We start from the raw sequence: 25,363 nt of genomic DNA on the forward strand, positions 1-25,363 counted from the left end.
GCCTCCTACCTTGCTGCTGCCCCCGCCCCCACATCTAATGTCCCCAGGGCATTTGCGCTGGTTTCCTGGGCACCCCCCGTCAGTCCCCATCTCCCGGGGACTCTGCTGGCCTCCTCCTGAGACCACGGGAGAGGCGGTGCCCTCCCCCCACCCCCCTGCTTCTCTCCAGCTATCCTCACGGCTTCCTGGTGCTGCAGGATCTACAGCTGGGGGCCAGATTGGAACCTTGTTCCCAGATTACTGGCTTCCTTGTAACCTCTGAGAGCTTATTTTCTGCATTTAAAGACTTGGTTCTGACCAGTCCTCTGACCCCACTGGCTGAGGGCACTGGACAATGTCACCTGGCCGCAGAGTGGCCTGCACAGCGTGGAACGCCCAGCCAGGCCCAGCCCCTGCCCGGTGCCTGTATTCAGCAGCCTGGACAGCTCAGCAGTCTGAGAAGAGCTGTTGCCTGTGGCCCCCCCCCCAAGTCTGGCCACAGCTCCAGGGTCCTGGATGCTCCCACAAAACCCCAGGCCTCCTGCCAGGGGGCTTCCACCACCAGGACTGCCCACCGAGCCCCACCGGCGCCCCATCCCCCGAGTCTCATCCTCCCACACGGGCTCCCAGCTCTCCAAGGAGAAGCCAAGGTGCTCCCAGGGCCGAGAACGCACAAGACCCATCAGCCCCGCCGCGAGGACCCCGACACACGTCTGCCCCGTCTGCAGCTGGCGATGCCCTTCGACACCCCGGGACTCATGCACGCATTCCGGAATCCTGAACACGGCCCCCTGGTCCAGGCGACCCCGGCCTCCGGGTGAAGCAGAGGCCTCAGCCCGCCAGGGACTCTTGCCCTGCGTTTCCCTGATGTGCTCCCGCAGGGCTGCTGGCACCTTCTCCCACCCTGAGGGCAGCCTCCCCACAACGGGTCCTTGTCATTGTCCCTGCGTGTCCTTGGCACCCCTGGCACCCTGCGGGTGCGCAGTACAGCTGAGGCTACAAGACCGGAGGGGTTCAACCACGTACGATCCCCAAATCTAAGGTCCCGACCACATCTCCAAACGGTCCGCTCGGCTCAGTTTTCTTCCAGGTGGCCCGTGTCCCTGGAGGCCCCATGGACCCTGCCGCAGGCCACGGCAGCCCACTGCTCCTGAGCTAAGATGGAAGGACCCTCCCCCAGCCAGAGACAGTCCTTCATCCTGGCGGAAATCTGTCGCTCGTCCCTTCACTGACAGCCAGCGGGCAGCACCTGGGGGCTGGGTACGTGGACCCCAAGGCCGGGGACAAATACACTCGCCCAGCAGCCTCACCTCCACGCCCTCGGCTTCCCTGGTGGCTCGCTCCAGGGACAGGGGACCGGGGCAGCCCTGCTGAGATGACTCCCTACCCCGCCCACCCTCTGCCCAGAGAGCCAGCGGGCGGTGCTCTTCCCACCGGGCACTCACCTGCTGCGCCGTCTCCGCCCCGATCCTGGGTCAGGCTGGTGAGGCAGTTCTCAGGGCCGCCGGCCACACCGTCCCTCAGGCAGACGTCCCCGCGGGGGGCCGGGGCGCCGCCGTCCCCACCCACACAGGCGCAGGGGGTCTGCATGATCCCGCAGGGGTGCGAGCTGCGGCTGCCGGCCAGACAGGCGTCCAGCCAGCGACACAGCATCTGGCAGGCGGCCCGGCTCGGGTGGCGGTTGCCCACGACCAGGTACTCCACGGAGAAGTCGTCGCTGGGGCCCGGGGACGCCCCCAGCAGCCGGGGGCCGGGGTCAGGGGGTGGCTGCTGGCGCAGCATTTGCAGGAACTGCTTGCTGGCCTGCAGGAAGGCCAGGGGCGCCGAGGGGTCGCAGAGCTGCAGCACGTCATCGAAGCTCTCCACACCCAGGTAGGTGCGCGTGGACTCCAGGAAGGAGTCGAACTGGTAGGTACGGATGCGGCCAGGGCCGCCGCAGGGGGCAGGCGGCTTGGCCACCTTCATGTAGAGCGTGTAGCGGCGGGGGTCGGGGTTGCGCAGGGTCCAGGAGCAGCGCGAGGCGTTGGAGGGGAACACGGCGGCCGCCGAGAAGTAGCCGAAGAACTTGCCCTGCACCAGCGTGGCGCACGGCTCGGCCCCAGGCCCTGCGTCGGCCCCTGCGGCCGCCCACGCCCGACGCCCCAGCACCAGCACCAGCAGCAGCAGCAGTAGTAGCAGCGGCGGCCGCAGGCAGAGGATCCGGCAGAGGGGGCCCGGGGCGGCGGCCTGGCCCCTCATCCTAGCTCGCGGGGCCGCCGGGGTTCCGCGGGCTGGGCAGGCAGGCGCGGGCCAGGCCTTGACATGCCAGGGTCCGGCGGCGGCGGGGTGCCAGGCGGGGCGGGAGCCGGGGGGCCGGAGGAGGTGAACGCTTCCGACGACCTCGAGTGCAGCAGCGGCTCCTAAAGTCCGGGGCCCTGACGCGGGCCTGCGGCCTTCAGCAGCAGCTGTGGGAAGAGCAGAACAGGGGACAGGGTGAGCCCCGTGGGACGCTGCGGCCTTGCCCCGCTGCCCGGCCTGGGCTTGGGGTGGCTGCCACAGGCCCTGGCGTGGCTCCCAGGCACCGTGTCCGCCTCCTGCCAGTGTGTCCACCTGCAGCGGGACAGGGGGCCTCCTCCTCCTCCAGCCAGGCCGGATCGGGGAGGGGTAGGCAGCGCCGGGCCAGGGCCGAGTGCCATAGGGGCCTTCACTGTGTCCGTCCGGCTGAGCAGCCTGGCGTGGCTCCCGTGGGCTCAGGGCCTGCCTGCTTGCTCCTGTCCCTGCCACAGCCGCCATTCGCTCCCGGGGCCTCTGGTGGGGGGGCCTCGCTTTCCCTCCCGGCCCGCTCACTCCGGTCTTTGTCCTCTCTGCCCTTCGTCCTCCCCACCCCCTCCCTGTCTTTCAGGGAAGAAACCACAAACCTCGGAGGAAGGAAGTGGGGGGGCTGTGGAGGGAGAAGCCGTTCCCCCCATCCCGGGGTGGGAGTCCCTACCCCTCGCCGGCCACCCGGGCCCCTGGCTCTGACCGTGCCGTTGTGATGGAGTCACTGCGGCCTCTCAGGCCACCTCCCTCCTCCTCTCACTCTCACCCCCACTGGCTCCAGGGCCCTGCAGCTCTGGGCAGGGAGGGCTGGGGACAGAGTCACTAGAACCCCATTCACCTGGCTTCAGCCAACGCTGGCCCCTTGCCTCACCCCTTCTTTGCCAGGCTGGGCCGTGGCCCTCCAGCTTCAGGACGGGGAGACCGAGGCTAAGAGGGTAAGCAACTCGAAGGAGGTCACGGTGACTGGTAGGAGAAGCCACCGCGGACCCCCCCCACAGATCCCAGCCGGTGCCACAGCTTACAGGGCTCCCCCCTCTGCTCTGGTGGGGGGGGGCAGCAACCAGCCGTATGGCGCAGGGACACAGTGGAGCCACTCTGGGCTCAGAATGGGCGATGCCCCACCAGGATTCGCCACCACGCGGACTCTGGAAGGCTCCTCCGCCTCCGGTCCTCAGTTTCCCCACTACCACCAAGGCCCCTAGCTGGGCCACTGTCTGTCCCTCGCAGCCGCTGAGCTGGTGGGTGAGAAGGGAGGGCTGCCGCCGGCTCCCCAGGTGGCCTGGCCTCCCCTCCCCTCTGTCAACCTTCCCGTGAGGCCACCTGCCCACAGGTGCTCGCCACGTCCTGCTGCCCAGGCCCAGCTGGCCGGCACCCTTCCTGCACGGGCTGGTAGCAGAGCAGGGAGCTGGGAAGAGGTGGCCCCGGGCCCCGAGCAGACTGGAGTGGGGGTGCCTGGACTCAGGCTGCTCCTCCTGGCTATGTGGCCTTGGGCGAGTCCCTTGCTGCCCAGGTAGAAAGAATATGAAGCCTCACTCTTTCTGCAAGAGGGTAAGAGCTAGACCGGGGGGTTTCCCTGTGTTCGGGGCAGGAGGTAACTCCTGAGGGGAGAGGAGGCGGGAGCAGGGCTCTGGATCACCAGGGGGAACTGGGCCAAACCTGGTCCTCTGGGGGCTCTTTCGTGGCAGACATTAGGGGTCCCAAGAAAAGAATTTGCCAGCTTCTCATGCTGGCACCTCTGGGCAGAGCTGAGCAGACTCTGCCCTTGGCCCTTACCTCTGGGAGGCCCTCAGTGCCCCCCAGCTTCTAGATGCCTCTAGAAGAGCCCGCCAGTCCCCGCATTATGGGGACAGAGAGGGCAGGGTCCTGCAGCCAATCCCAGACCGGGGAGGTCCCCACAGTCTTATGGTCACGTGTTCCAGAACCTTGCCCGAGCCTTACCCCCGAGGCAGCAACCCCCCATGTCAGGACCTAAGGTGAGAGCCCGCCCCCAGCCCTGGGACAGACTCTCCGTGATGCCCCAGTCCTGGGGGGGATGCTGGCAGAGCCCAGCAGAAACTGAGCTCCGCACACAACAGCCCAGCTCCCGCACCTCAGCCAGGCCCCCAGACAGCCTGTCCCACAGTGTTCCCATGGGGGAGAGCTGGTTCTGGGGGGCCAAGAGCGGGGGCAGGAGGGAGCATGAGGGCCTGTGCCAGGCAGGGGGTCCTCTAGGGCCTCCATCATCCCATCTGGAACAAAGGGAGGCTCAGCCACGTGGTGCTGCCTACAAGGGCATGGCCGCCCGCTCCACGCCCATGCGGGTTCGGTGGGTCCGGGCTGGTGGGGCATTCTGTGGGGCTCCGAGCTGTGCTGGGCATTTCATGGTGACAGCAGTGAGCTATAACTGGGCACACCTGCTAGGGTTTCCCCTGGAACCCCTGGGGAGCTGTGCCTCCGTGGGGCTCGGCGGTGCCAGGTGCCAGGTGCCGGGTGCCTGAGCCAGGATGCTGGGCCCGGTCTACCGGTCCACCACGCACTGTCCCAGGGCCCGCAGGAGCCAGGCCGAGCCAAGGTCCTCTGCACATCCCCCACCAGCTCACACACTCTTGGAGCACCTGTTGGCCTGCTGGGTCCTGCACACCAGGAGAGAGGAGTCAGGGAGGGCTGGAGGCAGGACAGTGCCCCCAAGAAGGGCCGCCCTGTGGTCGGTGGCAGGGAGTGGCCTTGGGGGAAGGGAAGGGAGGCGGGGCGGGGCAGGGGTAGTGAGGGGGTCGGAGGCAGGGGCGGGTGCTCGGGAGAGAAGACAGACGTCCCAGTGGCCCGCTGGGCTGTGGGATGTGTGTGTGTGTGTGTGTTTGGGGGGACATTCCCTGCCTAGACCCTGGGGTGGGGCGTGCAAGGGTGAAGGTGTGGTAAGGGGCAGGTCAGACAGAGCTCAGAACCCTCTCGGGCAGCTGCAGCCCAGGACCGAGGCTCTGGGGTTCGTCTTCACGGACTCCAGGGACCTGAGGATGACCTAAAGTGTTTAGCCATGGGGTTCTCAAACAGTGTGCCTGGGAGCTCTGGGGTTCTCCCTGCGAGGGCCACCAGGGAGCTAGGCTCAGCTCGCATCTTGGACTCAAACTGCTCCACACCCTGGGCGTTGGGGAAGGCTCCGCTGGCCAGAAGGCTGTCCCAGCGGCGAGGGTGAGCATCACGGCCCCAGCGGGCTCCGCAGGCAGGGTCGCAGGGCCGAGGAGGGCAGGAGGCCCAGGCGGTCATTGTGATGGCTCCTGCACCTGCCGGCGGGCACTCGCCCTCTGCCTCCCAGGCCTCTCCAGTGAGACGAGGCCTCCTCCATCCCCTGGAGCCACCTGCCGATCCCCTCCAACGAGACTGTGGATAAACGGGCCCGAGGCCCCTCTGAGCCTTCTTGCGCCAAAGGTGGCCCATGGCAGGCAGGGAGCGGGGCAGGCTTGCGGAGCACTCGGGTCCGGCCCCAGGTCATACAGCCACGGGGGAGGCTAAGTGGAGTCTATCTCAGGCCAGGGGGACTGGTGCCGACACAGGGCAGGGGCAGACAGGCGTGGGCCTGGCCCCCCTGGCACTCAGGGTGGGGTCCTGGAGGGGAGGGTGTCCGGGTCTGGTCCCCAGATGAGTGGGGGCAGGGCCTGATCTGACCATTCTGGGGTCCCTCTAACGGCCAGGGGCAGGTGCAGGCAGGGAGAGCGAGGAAGTGGCCTGCATGGGCTCTGGGCCGGGGGGAGCCGGGGTCACAGAGATGGGGCGCAGGTGTGGATGCAGGCGCGTCTCAGAACACGCCTACGTGTGGGCACGTGTGTGAGAGCACAGGGGTGTGTGCGTGTCCACAGACCTGCGCCGGCACGCACACCTGTACCATGCTCACGCAAGGCTCCACGGCAAGAGGAGAGCCGTGTTCTCTGGGATGTGAGGGTCAGCCTGACGCACACCAGGGCTGGGACAGGAGGGGACCTGGAGGGGATGGCTTGGGGAGAGCCCAGTGGCCAAGCCAGAGCCCCGATGAGCCCAAGGTAGGGCCTCAGACTGGTGGGCCAGATCTGGGGTGCCCTGGGCCGGCTCGGGCCCCTTCCTCAACCACATTTGGCCCCCAGGCATCAGCAAGCTGTCAGAGCTCTCTGAGCCAGCTGGCCCCTGGTGAGGGGCGCACGGAGGCCCCACTCAGCCCCGGTGCCGGGCTCTGATGAGGCTCCCGCTGGTCCTTTCCACGAGCGCTCACAGGGGCCGCCTCCTCCCCACACAGGCCGCTGGTCTGGTCATCGGGCCCCGGCTCCCAGCCTGGGTCACTGCAGCTTTGGTCGCCTACTGCCCCTCTTGGGCTCCCAAGGACGGTGGCCATGAGCACCCGAGCCTCTTTGGGGTCCTGCCTCTCCCAGCCTTTGCTGCCGGGAAGTTCTTCTGGTGTCCAGTCCCCACCCCCTGGCCGGCGTCCGTCCCGCCCGGCAGCGAGGCCTCCCCGAGCCTGTGCTGTGGGCTCAGGAGGAGGGCAAGGGAGCCTGCAGGTGTCTGAGTGGGGTCACAGGGTAGAGGCCACTGGAACAGGAGGGGTGTGACAGTGGGCAGGGGGACAAAGAGAACCGGCTGTGCCAGGCGGGGACAGGAAGCTGGGAGCCAGGGCGAGAGGGATGGCCATTTCCTGTGCACTGACCGCAGGCGGCTCCTCAGGGACCCCTTGTTCAATGTCACAGCACCCCCTGTGGGGTAGGAGCAGAATCAAGCCCACAGTGGGCCTCTCAGGGCCACCATCAGTGTGGGGCGCCGCGCCGACCTTCCACACCATCCCAGAGGCGTCCGTGCCCCTGCCCTGCCATCAGAGGCCCCGAGTGCCTCGGTTTCCCCGCTGTACAAGGGCCTGGGCTGGACACTGCCTCCACGGGCTCCAGGACTCTCCAACTTCACTTGGGTCTGTCCGACCCTCCCCCGCCAGGCCCAGTGCACACACAGACCCACCTCAGGCCCGGCCTCCCCATCCCCTCCCCACCCACCCCAGGCCACCAATGGCATCCCAGATGCCAGCCACAAAAGGCACTCTGTTGTCCCGGCCGGCCCCCTGAACAGTGCCTGCCTGTGTGTCCTGGGAAGAGGCTGCACTGGGGGAGGGGTGGCTGCGCCCCCTCGGCACCAGCAGTAGCCCAGGGGCTGGCTGGCAGGCAGGGGCCAGGAGAGCGAGCAGGAGAGGCCGTCCAGGGACAAGCAACCACCTCTGCCCGCAGCGGCCTGTCCTCCCTGCGCCGGGGGGTGGTCCTGTGAGCCCCCATGTATCCCTCCTGGGCTGTGGCAGCCTGGTCCCTGGGCGGGGAGGGGCTGCTGACATTGGTCCAGGACAACCCAGGACACAGAGGGGCCGGGAGAGCCCGGGCAGGCCTCCCTCCATGAGCACAGAAGCAGGTGGGGTGTGAGAACTTGCCCCCCCCCCAGGCCACCAGCAGCCCCTGCTCCCAGCCTGTGCGAACCAGGCTCCCAGTGAACCCCCAGCTGACCTGCGGGCTATCCCACGCTTGCCTTGAGGAGCCCCCAGGCCAGGCCCCTGAGATGTCCCCCATCACTGTGCCCGCCAGCCCCAGCCCCTCAGGAAGCCTCCTTCCCTTGCCCACCTGCCTGGGCATGGGGGTCGTGGGGGGATCCTGGCTGGAAGCCAGGCAGAACTGTGCAAGTGAAGAGAGGAAGCCCCCCTCCCCACCCGAGGGTCCGTGGCTGGGAGGGGCCTGTCCTGTGCCTGGTCTGCTCCAGGCCACCCCTACAGGCTCGTACCTGGTCCCCCACCCACGGAGGGCAAGGAGGTCTCACCTCTATTTCACAAAGGAGGCCAACAGACACGCCATCACTCCGTGCCGCCCCCACCGCCCCAGGCCCCCCTGGCCTGGAACCAAGGGCCAGCTCTCTGATGGGCCTCACCACACCTCCTCTGGCCCAGAATCCCATCACCCCAAACGGCTCCCTGAGGACACTCCGGGCACTCGGGCTCCTGGCTTTGCCTCTGTTCTGCCCTGCCCGGGGGGGCCCCGTGGCCCCCGCCCAGTGCGCCTTCTTGCCCTTTGGGCCACGGGGCGCGGGCCTGCCCCAGGAAGCCGCACCTGAGCCCTGCAGGCCCTTCTGGGAGTGGATGTGGCCTGCACCCCGACGCACGCATGTGCCCTCGCACACACGGGCACGTGGGGCGACGTACACCCGAGGCCGGCACGCGCACACGAGTGCAAACGTGCACACGGACTGGCTCTCCTGGGGAGCGTCCCATGTGGGGACAGCGAGAGCTTCTGTCCCAGGGCTAGGGGCTCCCTGCAGGGGTAGGGGGTGGTCATGAGGAGTGGGTCGCTCCAATTCTGAGTGTGACAGAGGTGCCTGGGCTCTCTCCTCTCTGCATCGCCGGCTCAGTGCCCGAGCGAGCCCTCCGCCCTGTGACGGGCGGAAGCCCTGCTGCCCTGCCCAGCCGGCTGCTGGCTTGCGAGTGGTGCTCCTCTCCACGCCCCCACACCAGGATCTGTGCTCCCCAGGTCCCCAGCAGGACGGGCTTGTCCAAGGTCACCTGCCCAAGGTCACATGGAGAGGGCCAGCCGACAGCAGAAAGGTGGGAAGAAGCGGTCAGGCAGGGGCTGGGGGACACACTCCAGTCGTGGGGCTGCCCTGGGCAGAATGTGTGAGGCCCCGGGACATTCCGGGCAGGCCTGGCCAGGCGGAGCCCACGCGGGTCCCGTGGCGAGCGCGAGGAAGGAACGCGTGGAGATCGCAACTTAGCCCACAACTGTCTCACGGAACCAAGGTCCCCTGGCTCCCGGCGTCCCTGCACCTCCTCCACAGCACCCCAGGCTGCAGCACTGATGTCCCGTCTCAGGGCTCGGAGGGGCGGAGGCTCCCCCAGCTGGAGGCTGCACCCGGGGCCTCCACCACCACCCACGGGTGACCTCTGCTCTCTGTGGGGTGCAGTAGAGGAGAAGGACAGGCAGAGGGGAAGGGGCTGGAACTCAAGGCCACCCCCACCCCCGGCTCTGGAGGGAGACCTGGACAAGGGGACCTGGCGCTCCTGAGCAGGACCATGGGGCCCCCAGATGGACCGGCTGGGGTTCTGAGGAGTATGTGTGGGTGCGGAGCACACATGCACACACGTGTGCGTGCTGGGTATGAGGGAGTGTGTGTCCCAGGACAAGTGTGTACGGATGAGGCTTTGTGGGGGTTAGGAGAGCGTGTGCACACTTGCAGTGTGAGCGGGTCTCTGGCTTGCACGTGTGTGCATATACACGTGTGGGTGTGCGAGTTCGTGTGCTCTTGTCAAGAAGAAGGCTTCAGGAGGTGCCACCTGTGAGGCGGGAGCCAGGGACAGGTCAGGGCTCCTCTGGGACCAGCTGGGAGCAGGGGCAGCGGGCGGCGGATGGCGCGCTCTCCCGCCTGCTGAGTCCTTCTCCTTCCGTGCGTCCCCCAGGGCACTGGATGTCACCACCTCCCCTGCCCAGGCAGACCATATCCTCACCAAGACCTGCCCTCGGCATCCCCAACCTCGGCCGCGCCCTTTGCAGTGCCGGCACTCGGGGGCACTGGGCGGCAGGGCTCCCGGCCCTGAGTCACGGAGTCTCAGAGAAGCGGCTGGTCCAAAGTCACCTTGCCAAGCAGGAGGGAGCTTGGGGCCATCAACTCCCACACGGGCTCAGGGCTTAACCAGGCTTGGGGGCTGGGCACAGACTTCAACGGGTGGGGCCTGGTTCTCCCTCGGCCCCCCCATCCAGGTTGGGGGATGGTCAGTGACTGTCCCTGGGGACCCCTGCAGAGCTCCAAGGCCTCTGCCCACCGGCCCTCGGCATCTCCTTCTCAGGGACCCTCAGCCCACATCTCAGCCAAGAGTCGGCACCCCAAAACTGGCAGCCAGCCTCCCCAAACTGCCTGGGCTGGGGCCCAACTCTCGTGCCTGCCCTGAGGCCTCTCCGGGTTTCTGGAGGAGGGAGCTGGGGCTCACAGGGATCCGTGGGCAGGAAGACAGGCGCTGGGAGCCGCACAACAATAATCAAGGTGTTAAAGGTGACAGTGGGGGGTGGGGGGACAGGCAGGGACCCACAGTGTGCACTGGACATTGTCATTTGCCTAAGCCATTTTCAGGACAGATGTACGTAGCTGTTGTGTGGAAAGTCAGGGAACTGCTAAGGTTCACATGGGACAGGAGGGCCTGGGGTTTGGGGCTGACATAGACGCACCCTGTTGTCCCCTGCCCTGCTTCTGTTCCCTGCGTTGCCACTTCTTGGGTTAACGGGCACAGGAGAGAGGATGAGCAGGACAGAGGTGCCCCTGAGCGTGCATGGTGCTTCGTCCCTGAGCTCCAGCCTTTGTCTTGCCCCGTGACACGGGGGGACGGCTGGCCCCAGCACACAGCTGAGGACACAGAGCCTGGGGAGGCTCCTCAGGGGTCTGAGCCCGGGGCTCCGCCTCCAGCCACCTCTGCAGGTCTCAGGGATCCTGGCAGAGAGTGGCCCCCCAGGGGGAGGGGTTCATGTTGCGCCCCCTGCCGCTGTGCCTTGGAGACCTTGTCCCCTCAGTTGAGGAACACTGCAGCCTGGGATGTGCCCGTGTGCGGTGGGACCCAGGCCCCGGGGTGGGGTCTTCTGTGCACACTCAACTGGGCGTCTACTCCTGTTGCACGGTATGTGGGGGGTCTTGGGTGGGCCAGGGAGGGGGGCATTCCGTCCTGATGAATGTAGCCTGTAGAGCGGCACAGGTGTGGGCTATGGCAGCCCTTGTCGCCGGCTGGGCGCTCTGTCTCCTGTGACCCCACTGTCCACAGGGGAGCTCACCACTGCTCAGGGTGTCCATCGGGCCCAAACACCATCCCTACTGAGGACCCCATTAGTCCTTCCCCACCTGCCAGGAAGCAGCCCAAAGCCTCTAGGGCTTAGGTCGGGCCCCATTCCCTCTGAAGCTCCCACTTGCCATCCACGGTCCTTTCCAAGTCCTGTCCATGCCTCACAGCTGTCCTGTCACCTGCCACAGGGCCTTTGCACGGCTGTTCCCTTCCCTTCACCACACCCACCCACCCACCCCTTCTGTGGGACCTGGTGAACTGTCGCTTCCTGGCGGAAGCCTCTGTGGGAGCCCCACATCTGGACCCCTGCGGGCTGGCTGCTATCCCTCAACCCCCTAGAGCTGATTCGTAGAGCTTGTCCAAGTGTCTTCACTCACATCCTCCGGTCAGTCTTCACTCTGGGGGCGTGGGGGTGCAACCATGCCCTTCCCATGGCCCTCACTGTGCCCCCAGGGCAAGTATACACGTGGGCACGCCCAGGTTTAGTCCGGGTGTGCCTGCGGACTGCGCATGGGGAGGCATGCGTGTTTACCTGGAAAGCACGCTCTGCCCTATGGCTCAGCGGCAGCCAGGGAGGCCGGAGGTGGGAGGATTCCAGAGGACAATGGGAGAGTGTGGGCTTGCTGGCACCAATGGGGTTAACAATCCCCTCCAGGTTCAGGGTCTTCCTGGGGCTCCCAAAGAGCTTGGCTCCCGGGGCTCACCTCCTGCCCACGGTGCACACACAGGGCCTGTCCAAGGGTGAAAGGCGGCTCAACGAAGCACGGCCATCCCGGGCGTGCAGCCGGGGCGCACACTCCCGGGAGACCTGCACCGCGCCACGCACGCAGATGTGACAGTGTGCATGCCTGCACACGCATGCCGGCGGCGTGCGTGCCACACGCGTGCACAAACACGCTCCCGCGCGCCTGTGCACGGTGCACAAGGGCACGGGGGCCGGGGGAGCGGACGGACAGGTGACGGGGCCTGGCCGAGACGCCAGTGACCGGCCGGGCGGGCGGCAGAGGGCCCGGCGGGAGGGCGGGGCGGCCGGGGCTGCCCAGGATGGGGCGGGCACCGGCGGGCGCGGAGGAGACGGAAGGGGCGGGCAGGCCGGCGGGCGGGCGCGCGCGCCCTCTCCCGGCCGCCCGGGGCAGCGCGCCGCCCTCTGCCACCGCCACCGCAGCCCCACGCCGGCCGCCCGGGCCCCAGCCCGGAGGTGTCCCCAGGGGGCGGGCTCGGGGGCTCCCGGACCGGCTCCGGGAGGCGGGCCCGGGCCCGGCGGGCTGGCCGGGGACGGGGGGGCGGGCGGTGGCGAGGGCGCCAAGCGAGGCCGCCTGCGTTCGGCCGCTCGCCCGGGCCTGCCGGGGCCGCCTAGGGCCGGGCCTCGCAGCCGAGTGTCTGCAGGCGCGCAGCTGCCTCGGGACCTCGCCGGCCCGGACGCCGCAGACCCAGCCCGCTGCGAGCCCACCACGCTGGATCGCGGACGAGCACCGAGGGCCTGGGCTGGAAGGGCTCCGAGAGCATAACCCGCGCTCCCATTGTACGGACGCGGCCGCGGAGGCCCGAGAGGGGCCGGAGCCTGCGGACGAGGGAAGGGACTTGGAGGGCTCGGCAACTTAGCTGGGTCCCTCCTCGCCGGGGGCCCGCGGAGTGCGGCGGGAGGCCGAGGGCCTTGAATCGCCTTGTGTCCGCCCCCGCGCGGGAGCGCGGCGGGGACAGGCGTCCTTCTCCAGGATCGGAGGCAGCAAACTCCCCGCTCGAGTCCCCCGCGCCGTGCCCGTCCGCGGAGTCGCGCGCCGCGGAGGCGCATTCCTGCCGGCCTAGGGCTCGGCCCCCAGCCGCTCGGGCTCCGGGGCTCCCGGGCCGTCCCCCGCCCCCCAGATCCAGGCGCAACAAGTCTGAAAGCAGCGCCGAGGAGCAGCGAGCGAGCCGGGAAGGAAGGCACCGGGCTCGGCGCGGGGCGCTCCGGGATCCCCGAATGCGCGCAACGCCCGCCTCCGGGGACCAGGCTCGGGTGGCGGGTGCTCGGGTGACTCGGCGGGCGGCCCACATCCCCTCCCCAGGCTGCGACTCTGCGCGGGCGGGGGCGTGCTCAAGAGCCCCCGCCCCTTCCCTCGCCTGCTTGACCTTGCCGGGGTACTCAAAGCTGGACCCGGCGGCACCCGGCGTCCGGGCGCGGAGTTTCTCTGTCGCCTGCGGTCGAGGAGGGAGCGGCCCCCTCCTCGACCTCCCTCCTTGCCTCCTCGACTGCGGGGAATGGAAGGCTTCGGGGTTCTAGGAGACGCCATGGCCGCTTCTCCAGACCCCAAACACCATACACCGCCTCCCGGAAACAAAAAGGGACCCCAGCCTCGGGTGCTCCCCCCCACTCCACCGCCCGCGCGGCCGCTGCTCCGAGGGGGCGTGGGTTTGTGTCTGTGGGGGAGGGCACCAAGGGTCTCCTTGGGTCCCCAGGGTGGGGTGGGAGCGCACATCTACCAGCCACCTCCGTAACACAGTACGCTAAAAAGCTCCTCTAGGGCGGGGGTGCGCGCCCCCTGCCCACCCACGCGCCTTCCGCCTTTCAACTCCTCCCGAGTTGCGGCGAAGGAATTCGTACCCCCCGCCGGGGGAATGGGACGTGATGCGAGCGCGCGAAGCCGAAGGGTGCTGAGGAGGGATGGGTTAAGGCTCGTCAGGTCCCAGCTTGGGTCCTTGCGCTCCAAGAAACTTGGAAGCCCAAAATAAAAGTGGGAAGGGTAAGGTGCCCAGCCGGCTGGGGCCTGGCTGCCAGGCTGGGCGCTCTCTCGGAGCTGCCTGGGAAGTGACCCAGCAGGAGCCGCCGAAGCTCGGCGGAGGGACCGGGGCTCCGAGGCGCAGCCTCGGTCTAGCTCTCCCGGCCGCCTGGCTCCACGGCGGTTCTCCTCTGTGCCGCCCGTTCTGAGGCAGGCCGGAGGCGCGCTCTGCCTGCCCAGGGGGCCACGGGGACCCGGGGACAGGGCGCCTGTTCGTGCCCAGAGCCCCCAGCCTCCTCGGGAGGGGGGCAGTGCTCATTCCTCGAGGCAGCTACGCGCAGCTCCCGGAGAGCGAGGCGGCGGCGGAGGGCCGGCGGCCTCTCCCCGCTGGGGATGGGGACCGAGGAGTACCCGACTTCTGGCCTCGCTGCTTCGCGCGGAGAGGGCGCAGGGCCGACCTAAAGTTCGGAGCGGCTTATCCGCACGGCCTGTCCGAGCGAGTGGAAAAGACGACGAGAACGGAAGGAGCCAGGTCGTGTGTGTGTGTGTGGGGGGTGGTGGTGGGCGCTAGGGTGGCCCTCGGCGGATTCAGGGGGAAGAGAACCTCCGGGGGTCTCCAAAGCCAGTGCCTGGTCTATGGGTGAGGGCTGAGACGGCGGCTTCTCGTGCTTGCCTGGGGGCTCTGCGTGGGGGGAGGACATCTCCGGCCCCTACAATGTCTGTAGGGGGCTCGTGAAGGGAAGGGGGACACACTGGGGTGTCTCTCCTTTACCTACCTGGGTCTATGCGTGGCTGTGGGGGGTAACATCTGGGGCTCCCAAAGACCCCTGCCGTCATCTGTATGTGCTGGGGACACAAGGGGAACGCCTTCTCCAGCCTGCCCTGGGTCTGTGCATGTGATGGGGAGCGGATGCCTTCCCCAGCCCCGGCTGCCAGCCTGGCCAGGCTGCGTGTGTGCACTCGGGGGAGGCGAGCAGCGCCAAGGAGCTCTGCCACGGCCAGGGTCGCCCCCTCCTCAGCCTGCCCGGTAGAGCGCTCAGAGACCTGCCGGATTCCGTGGCTGCCGCTGGAGGAGGCAGGGGGCTGGGGGTGGGGGGGTCCAAACTCCCGAGCTCTGAGCGCAAACCTCGGAGCTGCGAAGCCCCAAACGGCGAAGTTAAGAAGTCCGGGCGCCTGCCCCTCCCCCGACCCCCTCCCACCCTCGCTGCGACCCTCTCGCCGCGCCCCCAGCCCCCAATTCCCAGCCAAAGCCTTCCTTACCTTCCCCAGTAGCGGCGGCTCCGCCAGCGAAGACTTGATCCGGCGAGTTGCAAATCCCCAGGAGCGCCCCGCGTCGCCGGCGGCCGAGCCCGGAGCCCGACCCGAGCGGAGGGGGGGGCTCCTCCTGCCGCCGCCGCCCCCGGCCCGCTCCAGGCCTAGCCGGACGCACCCCGGGGTGCCCCCGCCGGCGCACGCAGGCCCCCTCCCCCTCCCCCCTCCTGCTGGATCCCCCCAGGCGCCGGGGGGTCCGGATGCCCGGGCTGCAGGCGATGCGGGGCGCGCGGGCCCGGGCCCGGCCAGGACGCGGCGCGGCCGCCTGTGCTCCCGGCTCGCCGGCTCCGCGCTCGCTCCGCCGGGGCCGCCGCCAACGCCGCGCCCGCCGCCGCCGCCTGCGCCCGCCGCTCCCTCTCCGGCCGCCGCCGCTCCGCTCCTCTCGCCTGCCCCGCTCTTCTCGCCTTTTTTCCCCTTCCTGAGGGGGGGGCGAGCCGAGCTGAGCCGGGGGCGGGGCGGCGAGGGGAGGAGGAGGAGGAGGCCGAGGACGGGGAGAAGGAGGAGGAGAGAGAGGCGAGCTGCTTCCCCCCACCGGGCTGCCGGCGCTCCCCAATCTCTCGCTCTCTGAAACTGGATCCCGAATCGGGAGCCAGAGACTGCATTACGGATTACATCAGGCTTATAGAGCTTCCAGATCACACATTAGAGGGGAGCGCGAGCGGGGGGCGGGGTGTGGGGGAGGGGAGAGAGATGGGGGGGGACGGATCAAATGCATACAGGCGCGCACGCCAAGGAGAGCCCAGCTCCTGCCCCATGCAGCAGGAAAGCCAAGAGTTGGGTCTCTGTTCTCTGTCTCTTCCAGGAACCGAGGAGTGGCTGTCCACTGGCTGGTTGGTGGATGGATGGGTGGATGGATGGACGGACGGACGGATGGACGGACGGACGGACGGATGGAAGGAGGGAAGGAAGTTACAGGGTGTTGTACGGAGAAACTAGAGGCCCACGGAAGGATGGGTGAGGCAAGCGGTGCAGAGGAAGGAGGTGTGCCGGAGGGTAGATGGACGGATCTGAAGCCAGGGAGATGGGTGGGTGTTGGATGAAGAATGGAGGGTGGGTGTGTGGACGGAGGAGAGGCCCGTGAGGACGGACCGGCTAGCCGGGTGCGGAGCCCGATGAGCAGCCGAGAGCGGAGGGAGGGCCGAAGAGACGGTGGCCTGTGGCGGAGGGCAGGGGACGCTGGGTTGGATGGAAGGAGCAGTGAGTTCTGGGCAGGTGGTAGAGCCACCCTAGAGGATGAGAGGGGGGAGGGGGAAGGCAGGGCCGACTTGTTCCCTGGGCTGGGTTCCTCCACTGTCTCCTTGGGGGGGCTCCTAGGAAGTGCCATGGGAGGCGCCTAGGACAAGAGCCCAGAGGAGCGGGGCTGAAAGGAAAGGTGTAGCCCCCGTCACCCTGTGTGGCGTCCTCACTCTGTCCTCATCCCCCATCCCTTCTCCTTTGACTTGGTGACAGTGGGGACATCCCAGTTCCATATTTGGATTTTGTTTTTCCATAAACTGGTGGCGACGCCCCTTTAGCTGCTTTATCTCACATCCTAAAGTGTCCATAATCCCTCCTCTTCTGAGACCTGTACCCAGAACCCCACAGGGGGCCTCTCTAGAGTGGAATCCAGAGTCTTGGAGGACTCAGGGAAATTACTTCAAGGTTCTTTTCTACTCGGATGCCACTGCCTCGCAGGTCCTCGCTCCTTCTGCACAACTTGTGGTCCACTCTGAATGCAAGATCCTTTTCGGCTCTGCCTGAATACCTGATAAGTTGCACACACGTCACCATAGCAGTCCACGTACACTTCCGCTGTTCAAGCCCAACATCTGGTCCAACTGTCCGCTCTTCTCGGCAGACACAGTGAGAGACTCCGTCACTGTCACGTCACACATCAATGCACAGTCCTCGTCACCATCCACCCTTGTGCCACTCTCCCTGTGATCGTCACCATACCCCCACCCAGAGCCCTGATATCCCCATCACAGCCAACACCATCACAGGCCCTGGGGGGCGGCGGGGGGCAACTTGAGTCCATCTGGCTCCTGGCTCTCTGGTCGTCTCAGCAGATGGAGTCTGTCCAAACCAGACCCTCTCCCGAGGCCAACGTGGGGCCCAAAGCTCTAGGGGCGTCCTGAGGGGCTGGTCAGACTGGCCAGGGGAGACGAAGACCACGAGGCAGGGGAGGGTCCTCCCCAGGACAACCTTCAGACACCCTTAAGGGTCCCTTCCCTCCTGAGGGACCGAGCCCCCTTCCCCAAGTCTCTGAGCTGGGAGAGATGGAGGCAGTGCGGAGGGGGGGCTGCCTCTGAGCGCCCCCTCCCTGCCCCACCCCCACACCTGCCCACCCTTCCCACCTCTGCTGGATCCTTCCTGCAGCTGCTTGGCCTTGCGGTCCTGCGGCACCAGCAGCCCGTGGCCACCAGGGGGCCTGGGACATGCGGCCGAGAGGCAGCGCGGGTGCTCAGGCTGCTGCTCTGAGTCAGGGTTTCAGCCGCTTCCCCACCCGCCCTTCTCCCTCCCACCGCCCTGCTCTGGGTCTCGGCTTGGGGTTCCCAGGGCGAGGCGGCGCCCCCTTGCACTGGGGCTTCTCAGCAGGGCCAGGCCTTGCCTCTCCCCTCGTGGGCGCTCCTCGCCTCCCTCCCCGACCCGCCCCTTTTAGAAAATGGACCCCTTGTCCGGATCCCGACCCAGAATCCAGAGAGGTCCCGCACCTGCAGGCAGAGCGGGCCCAGGACCCCGCCTGCCCCACCCCGAGGAGAAAGACGAGTCAACCCGAAGATCCGGTGTCGTCTCTGCCCGCTGCTCCCACCCGGCTCTCGGCGGGTGGCTTGAAATAAAGACCCTGGCCCTCACCCCATCACAGCGCTGTGTCTAACCCTGTTACTGCGCGAGCACCTTGGCTGGACAGTTCTGAAGGCTTCTTGGAGCCCAGACACTCCCAGATTCTAGACCTCTGAGCCGAGCGAGGGCCCCTTTCCCAGAGATTCACGACCAATTTATACCCGGCAACCCTTCCACCTTGACCTTCGACCCTCACTGCTCACACCCAAAACTGGAGGCCTGGCCACAGCCTGAAGAAACCCAGGATGGGCTCAGTCTGGCAGGTTGAAATGGATGGTCCTCAGCTGGGCCAAACTTACCCAGCTGGAAACCAGGCTCTAGAACCTCCTTGTACAGCCCCAGAGGGAGTATGGGGCTGGGCACCTTAAAGCCCTCGTCATGGTCCTTCACAGCCCCAACCACAGCGATTGAATCAGCTGTGCCTTCTAAATGACTTGGAACTCACTGATCACTGAGCTTGGTCACACACTGACCCTGACCGAGATCACATACTGAGCCCTGATCCTGGTCTCGCTCTGAGCCCTGATCCTGGTCACACACTGAATCCTGACCTTGATCACAAAGTGAGCCCTGAACCTGGCCACACCCTGAACCCTGATCCCAGTCACACATTGAGCCCTGACCCTCATCACACCCTGAACTCTGACCCTGGTCACCCTGTGAGCTCTGATCCTGGTCACACTCTGGACCCTGATGCTGGTGACATGCTAAGCCTGTTTCCGTGGCAGGCTTAGTTGCTAGGCTGAGCATAAACTCTAAGGCATTCCTCAGGAATGCCAAACAGGAACGTTCCAGGGGCTGGGGGACACCAGGACAGAGCAGCGGAAATGCACCTTCAAGTCCTGCCTATTTCCAGGCATTTTCATGCAGGACCGTCCCATTCTCAGAGCTAGCAGAGAGGGCTCGGGGAAGGGGCTATTTGAGGTCAGGCTGGGCATCGGGATGGTCTAGAACGGACGGTGTCCCCACCCTGCCTTCATGCACAGAGGTGGAGAGAGAGCACTCAGCGTCAGGGAACCTTTTCCAGGGTCTTCAGAGCGCACTGGGTGCAGGGAAGGTGGCGACAGCACAGGATTTCCAGCCTAGGCCGTCCCAGGGTCCTCCAACTCGTCAATGAACTCTGCAAGCCGGAGGCAGGAGGGTGAGGGGTGGGGGCTGAGCGCGGTGAGTAATTAGCTGATTCACACGCGCGCACGATAATTAATTGTGGATGCAACAAGCCGCAATTAGCCTCCCAGTCAGGACAGACGGGCCCGCAGCGCGGCTCCGCAGAAACGAGGCCCCGCCCCATGGCCTCGCGCGCCCCACCCCTTCCCACCTCCCGCGCCGTCCCCAGTGCCTCCTGGCCGGAGATCGGAGATCGCGAGGGAGGGACGGACCCCCAGACACCCGCGGAGGAGCAGCTGCGGGGAGGGAGGACGAAGAGGGCCCTCCTCCTCCCAGAAGCCCTCACTTCCCTGTCAGCAGGCAAGGCCCCTTCCAGACGCAGAACATACCGGGGGAGGGGGTCCTCCCTGGTTCCTCTGCCCGCAGGTCCTGCTCTCGCCTGGGCCCAGAGGAGGACCGTGAGCAGACCCTCCACTGACGAATGACTCCGCGTGGGGGCCAGCGCAGGCCTGGGGTGATGGGCAATCGTCCCGCGGGTCCCGCGGGGATGTGCCGCCGGGCTCTGACCCTCTGACATTCCAGGGTCCCTTGCACACGCCTAGGCCAGGGCCAGATGCTCACATGATTCGGGCCGGAGGCTCCCCGGAGGCAGAGTTCCTGGGCCGGGAGGTGCCAAGAGACCCGCCATTCCTCGAATCCAGCAAGCAGCCCCCCTTTTGGTTCCAGGCTCTGTCGAGGAGCGGGTGAGGGGCTGCGCGGCTCCTCTCCCCTCCCCACACTGGGGGCTCCGGGTGACAGTGGGGCGTCCTGCAGGCGGGCGACTGAACAGGGTTCTGTCCTGATCGCTCTGTTTTCTAGCGGTGTGACCTCAGGCGAGTTACTGACCCCTCTGTGCCCGCTCCACCTGCAAACTGGGGATGATGACGGCACCCACCCGTGTGGTCTTCGTGGGGCTAAACCTGGAGGTGGCTTGGTGCAGCCCAGCGCAGATGGTGAACACCGGGGGAGGTGGCGCCCATCTCCTCTTCTTTGGTGTTGAACTTCCTGGCCCGGCCCAGCTCGGGGCCCCATCCTGCCTCCCCTGCACTGACTCGGCCCAGCCCACGGGATGGGACCCCCTTCTTCCAGCCCCTCTGGGTCAGCAGGCGTGAGTGCTGCCCACGGCGCTGTCCCCCTTCTGGCCATGGTGCCCTGCCTCGTCCCCCTCCAGCCCCACCCAGGAGTTTCCAGGGGCCCCCATGAACGCCCGCAGCACGGTGCCTGGCCCGGCGGGCTCGTGTCTGAGCGGGCGGCTGGCCGTGGGCCGGAACCCAGGCCGGCAGGGCAGGAATGCAGGACAGGGCGCCCTGTACAACCCTGAGTGTTAGAGTCCCCTCACCAGAGCCCTGTCCGGGCCCGTGTCTGACCCTCTCACTGCCTGTGTGGGCCCCAGAGAAGGCCAGGCCGTCTTGACACAGCAGTCCCCCCATCACAGATCTGAGGGTTCACCCGCGCCTCGAAGGACAAAGGTCCCTTCAGCCTGGCACCTGCTTGCTCCCAAGGATGGCGTCGGACCCTGGGGGGCACCGGGGTGTGGGCGCTCAGAAGTGAGATGTGCTTCTTGAGAGCTGGCCCCACTGGCTGGGAGAGAGGCAGTGGACAGGGTAGAGGTGAAGAGAGAAGGGCCAGAGGGAGTGCGGCCGGGAAGTGGCCGGTCCACTTTGCTGAGCTCACCTGGGTGGCCACAGCTGCCCTTGTCCAGGCTGGGCAGCATGACTTCTCTGTGTTCCACAGGAAGGGCTCAGAGAGGTGAAGGCTCGGGCCACGGCCACACAGCGCATCCTCATCAGCCTTGACCCAGGCAGGCTGTGGGGGGCAGCGGGGGTGGGGGACACTCGGGACCAAGTGCTTGGCAGCCTGTCCGCTCCCAGCCCCAGGAAAGCCTGTCCAGATGCTAGACAGGGGGCCGGGCTGCTGGGACCCCGGTTGTTCCCTGCGCGGCCAGACCCCCCGCGTTCTCCTGACCGTGGTGCTGACACCGAGTCCTGGCCTTCTCCGGGGAGCAGCGTGGTGGGGCCTGTGGGAATGCCTGTAAGCCCGGCGGCCCTGCGCACTCCTCGGGCACCCCTGACCTGGCCCTGTCCTCCCTGGGGAGGAGCTGGCTGGGGAGTTTTAGGCTATTTCCAACCACTGGTTCTCACAACTCTCAGTGAGAACCAGGTGCGAATGGCGGGTTTTCCTAACACCCGGTGGGGGGTGTGGGGCGGTGGCAGAAGAGATGCGGGTCAGGGAGGGGTGCAGGGGCACCAGCGGCATGACCGGCCCATGCGGCCACTGCGCTGCGGGCCCCCTGGGGCGGGAGGCCAGCAGGGGAACCCCTGGGGCCACAGAGGCCCCCACGGATGGTGAAGCCTGGCTGTACCTCCTCCTGGCACTTGCTCGGCCACTGTGCTGGAGGAAGAGGCTTCCCTGATTCCACTGATTCCCTGATTCCAGCCACGAGGCACGGTGCCTTCCAAAGCTGGAGAACCTGCAGCTCAGAGAGGTGATGTGCTTGCCCAAGGTCACATGGCCAGGGCGAGGACGGCCTCTGAATCCTTCACTCCGTCCAGGCTGGGCCCTCGAGTCAAAGACCTGTTCTTGAAAGGGGGTCTTCGAGACTGACAGGTCGGAAGGGAAGGAGAGGGAGTGGCCCCGGGCCAGGAACCGCCCTGGACCCTTCCCAAGCACTGGTTCCAATCCTCACAGTGTCCTGCTGGAGCCCAGGCTGGTCCCGTGACGGCCTGGATCCCTCACCACAGACCGAGCCCTGGTCTCGGTCCCATGCTGATCCTGATTCCCGATCGCAGACTGAGCTCTGATCTCTCGTCACCGGCTGAGCCCCGATCCTGGGCATGCGCTGATCTCTGATGCATAATCACCGACTGAGTCCTACCCTCTAGCACCCTGGTCACTTCCTGAGGACAAGTGTCATTAGCAGTCACAGCGCATTTTCTTCAAGCCCCAGGGTGCAGGGTGAGGCCCCAGGGTGCAGCTCCCCTGCCCACCCACAGGAAGGCCCTCTGCCTCAGGCAGGGCAAAGAACGCTCATGGGATCTGACCCCAAGGGCAGGCCCCTCCTCACCTGGGCCCCAGTATTTTCGCAGGTTCAAGGAGAACTGGATCAAATACCAGGGCTGTGAGGGTGGCCTCTGGGGCCTCCACGGCCTGCCCTCCAGCGGTGGCTGGCACCCTTCTGCAGGCAGGCGCGACCCCCGACTCTCACGGCTTCAACGCCTTAAGTGGCTCTCCATTTCCTGCCGGGAAGCCCCAAACCAAAGCCAGTCTGAGGCCTGTCCTGGTCCACCGGCTGTCCCTCCTGCCTCGCTGAGGCCTGTCCTGATCCACCCGGCTGTCCCTCCTGCCTCGTCCCAAGCATTCCCTCTTCACCCCCCGCCGGGCCCTCCCGTCTGAGCCGGGTTCTTCGCTGCTCTCCCAAGTCCCTTCCCGATGTGTCCTCTGTCTGGACATCCTCTCCCTGTGGACCATGTGCCCCGCGGGGAGGATTCCTGTCTTTCCCCGAGGGGAGGGTGACTCGCTGCCCAGTGCTCCCACGTCCCTCTGCCTACTCAACCATTGTCTGGGGTGGGGACACTGCGGGGTAGAATGGGGGGTCCCCTCTTGTTTCTCTCTGTCCCCAAAGCCATTGAGGGAGACCGAGTCCAGGGCCTGCCCAGGTGCCCGGGGAGAACGGGAGAAGGGAAGAGAGGAGGGAGTGGCTCCGCACACAAGGGACAGGCGCTGGTGTCTAAGACAATGAAAGGAAGCCTGCGTCTCTGTGAAGACACGCTGAAATTCTGTGGAGCCAAGACTTGGCCAGAGCGGCGGTCAGCGAGTTCTCCGTGCGGTGCTGGCGTCTCTGAGCCTTCCCTCTCCACCTCCCGCAGCCTCGTCCCTCCCCCACGTTCTGCACTGGAGGCAGGAGGCAGCACACTCCACGCCAGGCTGGGCCATTCTATGTTCCTTTGTATATTGTTTGCCTTCCAGTCAAAAGTGGAAGCAATCTGGCAGCTCCCGGGGTTGTTTTCGGGGACTGTGGCCCTCCCTCATGCGGCAGTGTGTGGTGCTGGGAGGGGGCTGAGAGGCGAGCATGACCGGGACTGGACTTTACACACTGCTAATAATGTATAACGTTTGTTCCGCACTTCAAAATTTACATGACACCTGCAAATATCTCCAGTTTTTTCACTGGTGGTGGTGATGGTGGTGATGGTGGTGATGATGGTGGTGGTGGTGGTGATGGTGATGGTGGTGGTGATGGTGGTGATGGTGGTGATGATGGTGGTGGTGGTGGTGATGGTGATGGTGGTGGTGATGGTGGTGATTATGGTGGTGGTGATGGTGGTGATGGTGGTGATGATGGTGGTGGTGATGGTGGTGATGGTGGTGATGATGGTGGTGGTGATGGTGGTGATGGTGGTGATGATGGTGGTGGTGATGATGGTGATGGTTGTGATGATGATGGTGGTGATGGTGGTGATGATGATGGTGGTGATGATGGTGGTGATTGTGGTGGTGATGGTGGTGATGATGGTGGTGGTGATGGTGGTGATGATGATGGTGGTGATGGTGGTGATGGTGGTGGTGATGGTGGTGGTGGTGATGGTAGTGATGATGTTGGTGATGATGGTGGTGGTGATGATGTTGGTGATGGTGGTGATGATGGTGGTGGTGATGGTGGTGATGATGGTGGTGGTGATGGTGGTGATGATGATGGTGGTGATGGTGGTGATGGTGGTGGTGATGGTGGTGGTGGTGATGATAGTGATGATGATGGTGGTGATGGTGGTGGTGATGATGTTGGTGATGGTGGTGATGATGATGGTGATGATGGTGGTGATGGTGGTGGTGATGGTGGTGATGATGATGGTGGTGATGGTGGTGATGATGTTGGTGATGGTGGTGATGATGATGGTGGTGATGGTAGTGATGATGATGGTGGTGATGGTGGTGATGATGGTGGTGGTGATGGTGGTGGTGATGGTGGTGGTGGTGATGGTAGTGATGATGATGGTGGTGATGGTGGTGATGATGATGGTGATGATGGTGGTGGTGATGGTGATGGAGGTGATGGTGGAAATTATGACGGTGATGGTGGTGGAGGTGGTGGAAGTATTGGTGGTTTTTGTGATGTTGAAGAGCATGGGTCTGCCTCATTTGGAAGACTCATGGAGCCCAGAGCAAGAGACTATATGGGTCTCTCCTCCATGCCTCTGGAGCCAGGGGCTGGATTATTTAATGCTGATGTCCTTCTGCCTATGGTTCGTCAATTGTCTCCTTTTCTAGTCTGCAGCTCTGAGTGGGTGTCTCTGTCTCAGTGCTGTCCCCACATCCTGTCCTCCCAGATAACACCTTTCTGGTGTGCTGTCTCCCAGTGCTCAGGTGATGTGGCCAGGGGCATCCTAATTTCTGCATCTATCCCACAGCTAGCTGAGGGATGGGCTGCTGGGCTTCCTTACTTGGTCACTGTCTGATGAATGGAGACCAAAATGAGTCCAGATGTGGAAATATGATAAGGCAAGGGGAGGAGTGCCCTAGACCCCCAAGAGCCCTCCATTGCTCTGCAGCCCTCTTCCCCACCTCGGCCTTCCCCATGTCCCAGCGCCAGGCAGACACCCACTGCTGCCTCCCACAGCCCCCACGCTAGAGGCAGGATCTGCAGGACCCTCAGAGCTCTGTCTGTCTCATGTTCACTGCTGGACTGTGAGCACATGCTCTTGGTTCCATGGTGTGCCTGCATGTATATACACACATGGGCACAAACACATGCACACACCAAGCCCACCGACATCCACATAATCATACATACTCATAAATGCACGCACTGAGTCTACAGGACCCAGAGCACACAGCCACACTAAGTGGAGCCAGACTGAACATCTCTTCTCCTGAACCTGGGACCCTGTTCCCTCGCTGTGCTCCACTTGGCCTTTAGTGCCACCTGAGCTTCTGCGGGTACCCAAAATGGACATCACCAGCTGGTGCATGTGCACTCCCGGGAATACACTCACTTCTGTGTGAGGTGGAGCCGGGCTGATGGGGCAACTCTGTGCATCCTCAGCCTCACTGTGTGCGTCCTCGGCCTCACTGCGTGCATCCACCCCCTCACTGCGTGCGTTCTCGCCCTCACTGTGTATAATACCACATCAAGGACAGGCCCCAATATCTTCATTCAATCTTCTGTCCTGACCCCATTCCCAAAGCCCCCAGGTGTCACCTACATTAGAGGAGACTTTGTCTTGACTGAGAGCAATGGCTGGCATGTGCAGGCAAGATTTGCATGCTCTCTCCATCCCAAGCCATGGATAACAACCTCCTGTGTCCTCTTAGGTGTGTGGGGTGGCTCCTCTGGGGT

General features: G+C 65.6%; 1 protein-coding gene across 2 annotated transcripts in view; it reads right to left on the reverse strand.

Annotated features, from left to right (window-relative positions):
• Positions 1-15,661, reverse strand: part of ADGRB1 (adhesion G protein-coupled receptor B1) — a 75,421-nt gene extending 59,760 nt beyond the window's left edge. For both annotated transcript variants that reach the window (XM_082720424.1, XM_082720423.1), the window contains exons 1-2: positions 15,010-15,661; positions 1,425-2,423 (exon numbers count right to left, since the gene is read on the reverse strand). In XM_082720424.1, coding sequence (XP_082576550.1) covers positions 1,425-2,217 — 793 coding nt within the window. In that variant the 5' untranslated portion in view covers positions 2,218-2,423; positions 15,010-15,661. The remainder of the gene's footprint in view (positions 1-1,424; positions 2,424-15,009) is intronic.
• Between the last annotated feature and the right edge of the window lie 9,702 nt (positions 15,662-25,363).

Source organism: Mustela nivalis (genome assembly GCF_964662115.1).
Source record: "Mustela nivalis genome assembly, chromosome: 2".
NCBI lineage: Eukaryota > Metazoa > Chordata > Mammalia > Carnivora > Mustelidae > Mustela > Mustela nivalis.